At 50.1% G+C, this 13,842-nt stretch overlaps 1 protein-coding gene across 1 annotated transcript; it reads right to left on the reverse strand.

Moving 5' to 3' along the window:
* Positions 1 to 5,494: 5,494 nt before the first annotated feature.
* On the reverse strand, positions 5,495 to 10,337 carry LOC135412727 (coiled-coil domain-containing protein 81-like). Its single transcript, XM_064651534.1, has 11 exons — positions 9,882 to 10,337; positions 9,374 to 9,435; positions 9,066 to 9,219; positions 8,425 to 8,681; positions 8,024 to 8,109; positions 7,587 to 7,681; positions 7,045 to 7,150; positions 6,683 to 6,791; positions 6,393 to 6,530; positions 5,882 to 6,039; positions 5,495 to 5,718 (listed from the first exon to the last, which is right to left on the reverse strand). The coding sequence occupies exons 1-11, from the start codon at positions 9,949 to 9,951 to the stop codon at positions 5,643 to 5,645; spliced, it is 1,311 nt and encodes a 436-aa protein (XP_064507604.1). The 5' UTR covers positions 9,952 to 10,337; the 3' UTR covers positions 5,495 to 5,642.
* Positions 10,338 to 13,842: the final 3,505 nt, after the last annotated feature.

Below are 13,842 nucleotides of genomic sequence, written 5' to 3' on the forward strand. Positions count from 1 at the left end.
ATAGTATCCTTTTGATTCAGTTCCTTCCAGACCATTGAAGAAAGCTCAACCTTCAGTTGAGTCAGAGCTGAATCCCTTGCTGAGATGCCCTGCTCTAGGCAGGCCTGTCCTGCAGTTGGGCAGGGGATGGTGACACACACCAGGTTCCCTCACCTGGGGAAGCCCTGGGGGAACACCCCCAGGGCTGACCCAGCAGCACACCCTGAGCAGCAGAGGCACTGGGGGACTCTGCACCAGCTGCCCCACCCATGGTCGATGTCTCCACCCAGGAGGAGCTGCTGAGGAGAGAGGGTGCAGTGCAGACCTCACTGAGATCCTTCTCTGGGGCAGGGACAGGCTGCAAACCTGCCTGCAAGGTTGGCCCAGGTGGAGAACCTGCAGGTGGCTGAGCTGCATGAGGTGGTGAGAAGGCAGTGGAACACTGGGGAGGCTGAGAAAGAATTAGATAGCTGGTTCAAAGCACAGTCTGCAGCGGACCTACAGACAGACAGCCACAAACTCCCGCTCCCACCCAACACACAAAAGGGGACAGGAGGCAACAGTGCAGAACAGAAGCTTGCAACAGCAAGATGTTCAGGGGGCTAGAGCACCTCCCCAATTAAATTAGACTGAGAGAGTTGTGTTTTTCCAGCCTGGACAAGAGAAGGTTCTGGGGAGACCTTACAGCACCTTCCAGTATCTAAAGGGGCTAGGAGAGAGCTGGAGGGACTTTTTACAAGGGCATTTAGTGATAGGACAGAGGGGAATGGCTTTGAACTGGAAGAGGGCAGGTTTAGATCCGCTATTAGGAAGAAATGCTTCACTGTGAAGGTGCTGAGGCATTGGCATATATTTCCCAGAGAAGCTGCAGATGCCCCATTGCTGGAAGTGTCCAAGGCCAGGTTGGATGGGGCTCTGAGCAGCCTGGTCCAGTGTAAGGTGCACCTGTCCACAGCAGGGGGGTTGGAATGAGATGATCTGTAAGGTCCCTTCCAACCAAACCATTCCATGATATGATTCTATGATTATAGAAGCAGTATCTCCATCTATGTGGATGTCCATGGTTTTCTATAGCTCTCCACTAAGTCCATCAGCTGTCACCAAGGAGCGCTGCCAAGTTTATTCTGCAACACAGGGAACTATAAAATAACAGAACAACAGAACACACCTATTTTGTCTTTCTCAGGATTATCCCACAGATTTTAAAATTTTGTTCCATGTTCAGGTCTGTATTTGTATATCTCCTAGTAGTCAAGCATATATTTTCTGTTATGTTCTGGGAAGTAACTGTACACATTCTAAATGGTGCTTTACATTACCATGCATTCATGTTATTAGTATTTTTCTGAAAGAGAGGATTTTTTCTTCCTCTTCAATGTTAAAATAATCTTTTGTTGTCACTGGACTTGATGATCCTTGTGGGTCCCTTCCAGCTTAGCATATTTTGTGATTCTGTAATTCTGTGATCTTTTAAAGTAACCAGCTGCTTCCTGCCAGGATCTACAGCTCAATTGGTAGCACTATAAAGGTATTTCTTCAAAACATTAAAATTTATTGCAGCTTTATTTGTTGATGCTGTAACCTTAAAACTACCTTTGTTAGTCTGCATTGGCCCTACCAATGTGTCGTCCTTACTGCAGCAGTTCAAGACAATGCAGTACCTTTGCTTGCAGTTACATTTTGTATAAAAGAGTCTGCAACTGGGAAATGGGAATAAATTATATCCAGGCAATTCCAACAATGCAGAGAGAATTTAGAGATCATAAATGTCAGAAAGTTCAGTGTCAGTTTCTCAGAGGGTAAAACAGAACAGAAAGTTAGTAAAAAAAAGATCCTGCAGTAAGCAATAGGGCATGCATGCAGAGATGTTTCTCAAGCAAACAGGGTCAGGTGAGCTACCTTAAGACCTGAGCTCTTCCCATACAGATATGTTCTCCAAATCACAGTCAATAAAAGATGCTTACATTTATAAATCCACTAATATCTTTAAAAGGTAGCTTCCTTCCTCTATCAAAGTCAAGAGGATTTAGTTGTCCCCAACAACACAGTTTAAGAGACTTACCTGTGTACGACCAAGAACAATCCTTTATAAAACAAACCTTTACCTTTAAAATTAAACTAGAGGTATTTAGTATAGTTCCAAGCAAGCAACTCCTGCCAAGTGGCTGGCAGATCAGAGTGCTGGGCAGTATACTTGACAGAAAAGCTAGTGTAGTTACAATAAACCAACCCAAGATTTAGTACTGGAAGAACTCAAACACTGCCAAAAGAATCACACAGTAAGTGCTCCCTGTAACAGAAATTTTGGGATTCTTATTTGCATATCTAGATTCTCAGATTTACGAACAGCCACTCTTTTGTTTCAGGGGCTCCTCAAATTTAGATTTAAGAGATATATACTTAGGCCTGTCTTAATAAAAAGCAAATACGTATTTTAAAGGAGTGGAGAAATAACTAAAGGTATGGGAAAGAAATCCATCACCCCCGAATGCTTGGAAAAATAGGACTGTAGAAGTGTGACAGTCATACAACACAGCTATTCTAATCTCCATGATTAGAACATATTTACAGATCCAAGTAGTCTTTCCATTTATAACTCAAGGTCTATCTACACTACACTTAATGCCCTTTCCCACTTAGCCCCCACCCACCAAAGTTTTGAACTAAAATACAGGCACACCATACTGGTGTGAAACCAGTCAGGTTACCAGGATTAGTCATTCTGATGCATATTCTGTTTTGAAGTCCATCTTACTAGGCAAATGCATTTATATTAATGCAAATGTCTTAGCTGAGACATACTACAGACTGAAAGGAAAATAGAAACATTTCAATGATTAGAACAACAAAACATATAAAAATGAGGCATTAAATATAAGGGGACAGGAGCCAGAAGTCAAATTAGCTGAAGGGCTTAACTACACCCCTGGAATGAAGTGCTATTCATTGTTGGAAATACAAAGCAGACTCTGACAATTAACAAATAGAAGTCTTGGGTCTTTTACAATAGATCTTTAAACAGTTCCTTCTCAGCAGATTCAAAATTGTTTCACTGGGGAGCACAGGGGCTACTGACCCCCAATAGCAGCTGTTTTGTTCAGCTCACCTCATACCATATCAGAATCCCTGGAAGTTTTGTACTACATGCTAGCATCCCCCTCGTCCCTCCCCAGCAAAAGGTAAACTTAATCATAGTATCCAAGTGAAAAACTCGGGAAACAGTTCACGTTGCTGTTTAACAAACTTCTAAAGCTACTAAAACAGGTTTCACGGTCTACCTTCCCTCGCTGATCTTCAGGGTCTACCTTCCCTCGCAGGCACACTTTAGTGAAGCGCAACTTCCACACATTCTTATATTCTAACTCCCAAAACAGAGGCCTATAAGGAAGGTGGTTTCATATTTAGGTTTCCTTATGCCCATCAAATATTTTGTGCGCTGTAAAAGGCACTAAAGTAAGACAGGTCATCTAAAGTTTATTAAAACATCTGTGCCTTCCAGCATGGAGTTCACAAATTCCGAATGCAACATTATTCAGCCAATTTAATAAGATTAGCCAGCCTGTTTTTTCCACTTTCTCTCATTTCTTCATCCATAACAAGCTAGCTTGTAGCTAAGGGAAGCCAAGCACTTTTAAAGTTTTATTCTTTCACAGCTAGTAAAGTACAGCATTTACAACTGGGAGCTATCATGTCAGAAGCACAGTAGTTTCTCACGGGTCACTCAAAGTGCGCTACACAAACCAAACCCAAGAAAACAGAAAGGAGATTGGGAAGAAAGCAGACTAATTAACAGTTCTAAATTTTAGTTAAACTCTTTTCAACCTTCTGCTTCTCAGATCCAGCTAGACAACTAATAAGCTTCGTGGAATTCCGGCCCTTAATTAACATACACTTATTTCCCCAGAAGGATTAGAAGTTTCACCAAATGTTCAAGAAGTCAGTTTTTACAGCTCCAGTTAGATAACTGTCTACATTTAGGAGCAAGGGTTACCTCTCCATATTCTATTGGTAACAGACTATATTTTTTAATGCCATCACTTGCATTTTCATTGCACCAGGCTTCCCTCTTTGTGACCACATAACATTTTCAGCCAGTAATTCAGTCACTTGACATGATAAGATAAAAGCCATTAATGTAAGTACCTCAATTATACATTAACTGTTTGAAAGTAGAAGAATCTGTTAACAACCACCTTTCTGAAAGGCTAACCCAACATTTTATAGACCAAGGTCTGAGGCTTTGTGCTCCCTAGAAAGGAAGTGATCATCAGAAGCAAAATGCTAATCAAAGCAAAACCAGTTTGACCAGTGCAGATTGCACCACTAACTTCCACCAACATGAACGATGCATGGTAAACAGCACCCTTCCCAAGGCAGTCCAGCTTCTCTGCTGGCAATTAGTTCTTCCTTGACTTGTGGCTAAACACACAATTCATTTTAAAGCCCTGCCTCAGTTTTGTGAGAGCAGAAGGTATGAGTTTTAAATAACAATGCTGAAGAATTAATAAGACAGTCAATCATCAGACCTTTATCTTACTTTTAACCATCTACAGCTATCTTCAAAAAGCCAGCTATGACAGTCCTATGGTTCTGCAAATGTCTTCCTCAGGGTAAGAGCGACATATCTCCTCGAAACACCCCAGCTTTCTTCTGCTCCTTCTGGCTGCAAATTAATACATGTTGTTTCAACACTGCTTGGGCAATTCCACTACACTACACTAGAAATGCTTAGAAGACCGACAAATCAGGCCAGCTTTACACTTCAAAACTGTACAAAGGCCACCCATTGGCAGCAGCAGGCAAATGGCCAGCCTTTATACCCTCTTCATCATTTTAGCTACATGCGAACCTGTCAGACGTTCACCCCACCATTGTAAAGCAGTGCCGAGTGGCACACAGGAACACAGAGCTGATGGAGGTTCCTCATTGCAGAGATGAATGTGATCAGGCCAGACTGAGGTTTCCTCAGCTAGGAAAGGTGAGCCTCAGAAACTGCTGCTGCTGCTGCTGCTACTGCTTTTAACATTCCAGGTCAGGCCTTTCTTCATACTGTAGTATTCCTTGCAAAAAAAGGGCTTTGGCACTTTTAAAAGTTTCTCTCTTTCCAAAATGAATAAACTTTCTCCCAAGAAGGCCACTGAACAGTTCCTGAGGGTCAGCTAAGGGCTCAACTAAAAGACTGTCATCAATAAAGCACATTTCTCCATGTCAAGGTAGCTCTTCAAGGAGCATCAAGCCAACTGTTGTCTTTGGCCAGAGCACTTTGTACCAACAGTGCTGTGACCAGCCACAGACCTCTGGTTATCCCTACAAAGCAGTGTTTGGATGCAGGACAGCTGTGCTTTGAAGCCCCATGCCCTTTAGCCTGGAAGGGACACCACTCTTTTCAGTCCCATGGCCTGTCACCACTGGTTGACAGGACCAGGTACCTCCAGCCCATTTGCCCCTTGGCCAGAAGGCTGCAGGGGCCCCTCCTGTCCCCTTGGCCTGCAGAGAAAGGCAGTGAAGGTAGGAGCATGGTCACTGCAGCTGGGATCAGGTACCAGCAGCCTCTATTTGGCATGTTCTCCTTTGCTAAGGCATTCCTTGCCCCTGCCACCCATTCCTGGCAGCTCTCTCGTTGAAAAGGCTGGATGCTGTGACAAGGGTCTCTCTGGGGCTGCTCACATCTTCTTGCCAAGGCTGGTAGGCCCTGGGCCGTCCCAACGGTGCTCCAACAGACCTGTCTGCACCCCCTTGCTAAAGGAGACAGAAGAAAAGGCCTCCTCAGCTCTGCAGCCAGGGAAAAGGGCTCCCCATGCCCCAAAGTCTGGCTCAGGTCAGTAGTTCCTGGCAGTGCTGCTGAGCCCAGGCACTGCTCCACGGGACCTGTCATGGGCCCTCGTGCCACAACCACACTTACTCTTCCAGGACTTTCCTCGAGAGCTGCAGCTCTTCCTGCTGCTCTAATGTGCTCTGCCTTGCCGTGCTTCGCCCCTTCTCCTTCAGCTTCTCAGCATAGGCCTTTCTCAGGAGGTAGGGAGGGCGATAGGGATCCTCAAACACGTAGGGGCAGGAGGTCTGCAAAGGCAGAGGAGACTTCTAAAGCACTGCCACCAATGGCTGGGGCTGCTCCCAGAGCTTCAGCTGAGGCGTGTGACTTGCACAGGCTTGGCTTGGTCTTCAAAGCAGTGGTGCTGACCCCTCACAGAGAGCACAAAGCTGCCAGCCCATGCCACAGCCAGCTGCACGCTCCAGCCTGGGGCCTCAGGAACAGCTCCACCTGCAGGGAGGGCAGGCCATGGCACTGCTGTTGTGCCCAGACACCTTTCCTGCTCCCTCCTAGGTGTTGCAGCTCCAGGGCCAGAGTGTCACGTCAAAGAGCGAGGAGGGGAAAGGCCCCTTTCCTGGGGGATGTGATGTGCATGCCATACCTTTCCTAGCTCTGTGATCTGTCTCGTTCGGTTGCCAAAGTATTTGCGCCACACTTCACCTTCCACCTCATGGCGCCTGGATGCCATCAGCAGCTGGAGCTCTCTTTCTTCCCTCTCATTGTAGAGGGAGTGCATTCCCTGAAGGCCATGCACACACCACACATGCAACATTAGTCACCTTGAGCATGGCTAGGGCAGGAGGGCTGGGACAATGGGCAGTTCCTGCTGCCTCTCTGCCTCGGCCCAGAGCCCAAAATGTGACACAGGGCTGGCAAAACCCAAGGATGTACCATTGCTGAGGGTCGTGGAGCACATTTGGGGAGCTTTGACCGTGACTCAGATTGAGGTGTGGGGTGCATTAGCGTCTTATCGGTCTTCTCCTGGATTACAGGCAGGAATCTAAAGAGGAAGGCCAGCAGTCTGAGTCTGTGGGAGCCCAGTCTGAGCCTGTATCTGTGCGATGGGCTCACACCCTGCTCCATGGCACCATGCGGCAGTTCAGCAAGACCACAAGTCCAGCAGGACAAGGTCTCCAGGGCCATTCAACATCAGCACATGCACCCCAGCCAAAGGAAACATCTCTCCCTCTCTACCACAAGTGCACAGTGTACCCCACACAGCCTCAGCCACACCACTCCTCTACAGGGCTCACCCTCCTCGGCCGGCCTCCTTGTCTTTAGGCTGATCAGATTCCATTGACTGCTGGCTGGCCTGGGAAACCCTCCGCCGAGCCAGGAACACTGGATCCAGCACGCTGACTGCAAGTGGGAGAAAGGGAAGAGCACGCGGTGTCTTTGAGATCACGTGGCCAGCAGGAGGGGCAGAGCTGCGCGGTCGTGCCACGCAAGGCTCACCCTCAGTCCTTGCCACCCTTGGGAGCCAGAGTTCCAGGCAGGCCCCTGTCCCATACCCACACTTGATCCAGAGCTGAATTCCCACCAAGCCACCCATCTCTGTGGGACATGATTTTCCTCCTCTCCTACTCACAACTCTGCCATCAGAAGGGACTCACCAATAGGAAGAACTGGGAGGTACTGGGAATCCCCAGGGCCCGCTGGAGGGATTGGGTTGTAGGGGCTGCCCACAGCTCAGAGCCTCTTCCAGAATGGGTCATCCCACAGTGACCTCAGACGTCCTGCCCTCATGAGGGCAAGAGCACCCTCAGTCCCTGCCAGCCCTCAGATGGCACATTACCTCTGCGAGAACCCCCGCCCCAGGGCGCCGACTCTCTGCTGGGCTTCAGGGAAATCAGAGGAGCCCATGGCTGGTGTGGGGTCTCCACTACAAGACTGGAAACAAGAAGGCACCAACTGGGTAAAGCTGGGGCACCAGGCTCCCCTGGGGGCTCACACTTTTAACTGCTGGCACCCGTCTTTGGGAGCCACTGCCAAGTTCTTGGAGCACAAGGTGCACAACAACCCTCCTTGCTGCCCATGCAGACTGTCCCACCTCTCTCAGGGCACACTGAAAGTTGACTGGCCCCTTTGTCTGCAATCTCCAAGCCAGGGAGGAGTGAGCGGTGGGCAGAGCAGGAAGCTCTCCTGGGAAGGGGCTCATCCTGCCCAAGTTTGGCTGCAATGGAGCCTCAATGAACTAGAAGCTGCAGAAGCTGCAGAAGCCATCCTGCTCACCTTGGTAGTGTGATGACCTCATCTCGACTGACCCGATTAAAATCATTTTGGCCTGGAAAGGCCACGATCCTCATCATGTTGGAGTCCTGGAAGGGGACAGCCACATTTCAACAGACACCCAGAAACATGCTGGTTGCCCACAAGGGGGGCAAATTTGGCGCCTTGCTGCTCAGAGACACAACGGCTGCTTCCCAGAAAGCCTCACACCAGCTTCTCCCTTGATGTCATTAGACCCTCCCTCAAAGGGCCGAGGCACTGCCCAGACATGGACAAGGTCATCAGGAGCGTGCCTAGGCTGGGTGGTGAGGCAGGTCATGACAACTGAGAGAAGGCAGCAGGAGAGCTTTGACAGCATTGCCACAGAGCCATGAAGAGGAATCCCATAGAAATGACAAGCTCACCCTGAGAAGAGCTTTCAGCATGTTTCCTGTCATATCTGGCTCCAACAAGTAGTGATCAAAGAAGGTCATGCTGACCACTTTTCCTCGCACAGCAAGGATACCAATGCCCTTGAAGAAGAATTCCACCTCCTTCTCGTCTGCAAGAGCCCCAGCAAAGCAAAGCAGGGTCTCATGTACACACAGCTCCACAATTTCTCGGCGGAAGTGGGTGTCTGCAGCAATCTCCCCAAAGTCCAGCTGAACAACAGGTGTCTCATCTAGGAAACAAGAACAAAACAACAGGGTGTCTGCCACCACAGTTCAGCCAATTCCAAGATTAGGGGTCATCAGTGCCCAACCCTCAGGCAACACTCTGCCAGACAGTGCTCCCCTTTCAGCTTCAGTCACCTCTCCAGAACAGAGCTGGTGGTCAGGAGAGGCCAAGCAAAGCTTGGCCTCCTGCTGCAATCAACCAGCTGAAGCACAGGGGGAGCTGGGGAGACAAGGCTGGCTCCCCAGAGAGGGGCAAGGTGCTGGGCTGCCCTATGTGTGCCCACACTCAGCACTCTCCAGGTTGGAAGTGCCTTTCCTTGGGCGTGTCGGAGCTGTTGGCAACAAGCCAAATGCAAGGGTTGTGTGGGGAAAGTATTCCATCTTCTTACCAGGAATTTTGGTTTCCTCACACTCAAGGTTGTAGAATGTCCTCAGCTGTTTGTTTACAACGAACACAGGTCTCTCAACAGTCAAAACCTTGCCCTCTTCCACACTGGCATGCACTGGGACAATTGCAAATGTCCCAACTCCAATCTCCACTGCCTGGAAACACAAGCAATAGGAAGGAGCATTGGCAGGGCTGCCCAGATACAGGGTGGCTGCCACATGACTGGCATGGTCCTGGGAATGGCACTTTGGCCCCTGCTCTGGAGGCCCAGAGGGACAGGGTGAGGCATGTACAGGAGGCAGGACTCACCCTCTTCTGCAAGAGCTGTCTGCGGATGTAGCGAGATGCTCCAGACCAGATTTTCCAGATTTCTGGAAAGCAAAGGAAAAGCTCTGCCATGCTCTGATTCAGTGACAGCCACCATCCCCTGTGCCCCTAGCCACGCAGGTTACAGTGGGGTGCCCTCAAGCACCCCTTGCCCTGAGTAAGCACTCTCATCAGGGGCTGCCCAACTGCGTGTTTGACTCCAGGTTCAAAGCAACCCACCCTGTGTCCATGATAGGCCTGGGGAGGAAACGCAGGCAGTAGTTCTGGGAGGGGGATTTCCACTCCTAGACACTGCCAGTTCCTAGAGGCCTGGGCTACCAAAGCTCCCCCAGAGCCTCAAGGCACCACAAGACAGGGCTCTCCTTACTGCAGTCTGTGCTGTCCAAAAGAGCCCCCTCTATGGCCCCAGCCTCAGGGGGGCTTTCCACAGCTCATCTCCATGTAATCTTGGCCCTGACAGTGCTGCTGCAAGGGACATTTATGGCCTTACCACTGTTGCTGAGCTCTTTGAGAGTTGGGAGGTCCCCCGGCCCCACAGGCTTATAGCGCATGTACTTCATTATCTTTGCCCCCCTGCAGTGCAGCAGCTGAGGAAGAGGTGCTTGTCCTGCTACAAAACCCCTCTGCTCTTCTCCTCCTCCTCCTCTGCACTTCTTCCCAAGTGGTGTCTACAATGTTCTTCTAAAGTCTCCTGGCAGCAGGGCAGCTCCTGCACAGCAGTGCAGAAAAGTTGCTTGCTCTGCTACAAAATCCCTCTGCTCCTCTCATCTCTCCTCAACACTTCTCCAAGTAGTATCTCCAACGCTCTCCCACAGCTTCCCTTTGCCTCCTAGCAGCAGGGCAGCTCCTGCACAGCAGAGCGCTGGTGAAAGCAGTCCTGGTAATCACCCAGACCTCTCCAAAGAGTGTGAAGGGGGACCTGTCCCTGGGATGTGGGTGTCCCACTGTGATGTCATGCCATGGGTCACAGGGCTGCGCACAACCTGCCACCACACAACCTCACCTACATTTATCTCCAGCATGAGCAGGGCAGCTCCACTGCTCACCTCAGGCTGCTGCACTGACCCTCCTGCCTGCACAGCTCAACTCATCCTCCCCAGCTGGGCACACAGGAACTCCTGGAACCTGGGGAGGAATAGGAATTAGTGCTGAAGGGGCTTCATGCACTCAGAATAAAGCTGGAGAGGTCTTCCCCAGGTCACAAGGGAAAGCAACCCCACATTTTGGCTCCCCTATCCCCTAGGGTCACTGGGATGGACCTCTTTCCCTACACTAGGATCCACAAAGAAGGACCACAACTGCACATGGGATGCTGCAAAGACACCATGTGCCTTGCAACTGCATTATCCCTTATACATGTGCCCTCCTGGAAAACTTCCCTAGACATGACTATTGGCTCCCAAACTCTCCAGTAAGCTCCCAGGGCCCCATTATCCCATGGGGATCCTGAGCACAGCTCCAGGAGCAGGAGATATGCTAGAAGCAGCACTAGGATAAAGCCCTGAAGATATAAGGAATGAGAAGACTGTTACCCAAGCACTGACCAAAGGCCCCATGAGCCCAAGCCCCAACACCAGAGTAACAAGGTGGCCCTGAAGGGCTGAAGCTCCCCCAAAAGAGGGGTGCAGGTGCCAATGCACTGGGCAGCATCACAGAGCAGCCTGTGCCACCATTGCTCAGGGTAAGAGACACACTATGGAAGGGAAGAGCACCAGCAGCATGTACAGAGATGGGAATCTCACTCTCCCAGGTCCCCCAGGAGCTGGACTCCATATTTTCCAAAAGAGTCCCACCATAGAAGGAGACCCATGTTGGTCAAGCAGGATTTGCCTTTCCTAAATTCTTAGGCTGTGTTGTCTCTGCTGTGTTGTATTTCAAGCAGACATCTGGTAAGTTGAAATCCCACATGAAAACAAGGGCTAGTGATCATAAGATTTCTCCCTTTGCTTATAAGATATTTCATCTGCCTCTTCATACTGCTTGGGAAGTCTGTAACAGACTCCCACCACAATATCTGCCTTGTTGGCCTTCCCCTTGGGTCTTACCCCAATACACTCAACCCTGTCACACCACCATTAAGCTCCAGAAAATCAAAACACTCTCTGACTTACAAGGCTACCCCACTGCCTCTCCTTCATCTCCTGTCCCTTTTGAAGAATTCATAGCCACCTGTTGCAGCACTCAAGTTGTGTGAGTCATCCCACCATGTCTCTGTGACGGCAAGTATGTCATAGCTTTCCTGATACACAATGGTTTCCAGTTCCTCCTGTCTGTTGCTCATGCTCCCTGCATTGGTGTAGATGCACTTCAGCTGGGCTATTGGTCCCACTGACTTTCTGGGGGGAAGAACCGCTAATTCCTGCATGACCATTCACAGGCACTTCTGTGGCTTCTCATACCTCAATAACTCTTGCATCCTTGCTGCCACATGGATCTCCATTCCCTACCTATACTGAGACAGCATACTGAAGGACTTTGGTAGCAACCCAGCCCTCACACAGTGGCATGCCACCCCCAGGCTTATCTCTAGTGATCCTGGATTTATCCTTTTCCCCCTTCAGCTGTAGCTTAAAGGTCTCTCAACTGCTAACTCCTAAGCAAAATTCCTTTTCCCCACTTTGAAACAGGTGTACCCCATCTGTTGCCAGCAGGTTCAGTGTTATATAAACCAACCAGTGATCAAAAAAAGCCAAATTCTGCTGATAACACTAGGCTTCAATCCAGGTGTTGATCTGTTGGATTTTCCTGTTTCTGTCCCCATCATTCCCTGCAACTGTCAGGATAATGAAAACACTACTTGTGCTCCAGATCCCTCAACCAGTTGTCTCAAGACCCTGACATCTCTCGATTGTCCTCAAGACTTCTTGCTGGTATATCATCACTGCCCACGTGAAAAACCAGCACAGGATAATAATGAGAGGGTTATACGAGGCTGGAGCGTTTCCTGGCAGTATCACTACCCTGGGCCCCGGGGAGGCAGCGCACTTCTCTATGGGTTGTGGCCTCTGGGAGCCCTGTTCCTCTCAGAATGGAGTCACAAATGACAATTACCATTTTTTTTTTCTTATCAGAGATGGTCATGATGAGGGGAGTAAACTGACTCTACTGAGACAACCCCTCCCCCCTGGATGAACCTTTGTCCACAGTGTCATGTGCCTGGCCCTCAAGTTCCAGAGCCTCCTACCTGTTGTTTAAGGGCACCTGGGGAGGTGATCTGTGAGAACTCTGTTCCCATTTCCCCCTGTCTTAGGTCCTCTCCTTCTGCCCGCAGGCGAGAGAGCGGGGATCCTTCGCTCCTTGTGATGCCCCTGGCTGGTGCATTTGCCTCGGGGTTTGCAGAGTGTGGCCGCACCAATCTTCTCCTCAGCCTCCTTGATGCTTCTTAACCTTCCCACTGCCTCTCAGCTTACAGCAGACCAGACCGTCCACCTGGTCGCACTGGTGTTGACTGCTGCCCTCCGATACCAGCGTCAGGCTCTGGCTCTTCCCGTCTCCCAGGCACCTGGACGGCTGCACGTTTTCCCGGGAGCTCTGCCTGAGGTCGCCATATCTTGTCTGGAGCGCACAGAGGACGCGGCCCTATGGCGAGCGGACAGCACGGGGGGAGCTCCTCCCGCGAGGGCACAGACAGCGCCCGGCTCGTCGCTGGAGCTGCCGGGGGCCGCGCCATTCCCGCCGCCTCCCGCCCTGGGCTCGCGCTCCCGGGCCCAGGCGCCAGCGATCCCGGCCCGCGCCTGCTCAGAGCTGCCTCTGCTCCTGCTGCCAGCGTGTCCTGTCGGGAGGCCGAGCCCTGCTCCGTGCCCGCTGTGGGGCAGCGGCATTTTAGGAGCACCCCCCGCCTGTCTGGTTCCCTGTGTCCCCCTGCTTCGCTCCTGAGCGTCTTTGCTGCAGCAGTTCATCTCTACCCAATACCTCCTGCTCCCCTTGCCTCTCAAGAGAAATAGTGCCTCATGTAATTAAAAAAAAAAAAAAACCACAACAAAACAAAAAACCCCACCAAATAAAAACCAACACACATAACTGATTAATCACTTAAGTTTGCAATACAAATGCAGTGTGACTTTGATCTCCTAAGCCTGTCCCCAGAACCCTGTGTTACCACTACCCCCGTCAAGTCACCTTCTGATTCCACCAATCTGCTGGCCATAGACCAGCCACTATGGATATGCTTCCAGCCAGCTGAAAAGTCAGGAAATTACAGTTTGGGAGCCCTGGGCATCTGGAGAGGCAAACAAAGAGGTTTTCTGCCTGCTCAGTGCCTTGATAAATCCTGTAATAAAGTCCACAGATTGAAGATCTACCTCCAAAACCATCAGCCTGACTCCTACTCCCAAGAGATCTGCACACTTGCTGAGGCTGCACTCAATCCCACTAGCCATGGCATTAAGGAATATGATATTTGGTAGCGGCAGTCCCAGGGGACACCCTGGAGTGACATGGGTCTGGCATAG

This window comes from Pseudopipra pipra, chromosome 4 (assembly GCF_036250125.1).
Source record: "Pseudopipra pipra isolate bDixPip1 chromosome 4, bDixPip1.hap1, whole genome shotgun sequence".
Taxonomy (NCBI): domain Eukaryota; kingdom Metazoa; phylum Chordata; class Aves; order Passeriformes; family Pipridae; genus Pseudopipra; species Pseudopipra pipra.

Excerpts from the sequence above, each read along its gene's own strand:
- LOC135412727 (XM_064651534.1), bottom strand. The coding sequence starts at position 9,951 with ATGAAGTACATGCGCTATAAGCCTGTGGGGCCGGGGGACCTCCCAACT. Across the intron at positions 9,220-9,373 it reads GACAGCTCTTGCAGAAGAGG|GCAGTGGAGATTGGAGTTGG; the intron begins GTGAGTCCTGCC and ends TTGTGTTTCCAG. Across the intron at positions 7,151-7,586 it reads GGGCGGGGGTTCTCGCAGAG|TCAGCGTGCTGGATCCAGTG; the intron begins GTAATGTGCCAT and ends TCCCACTTGCAG.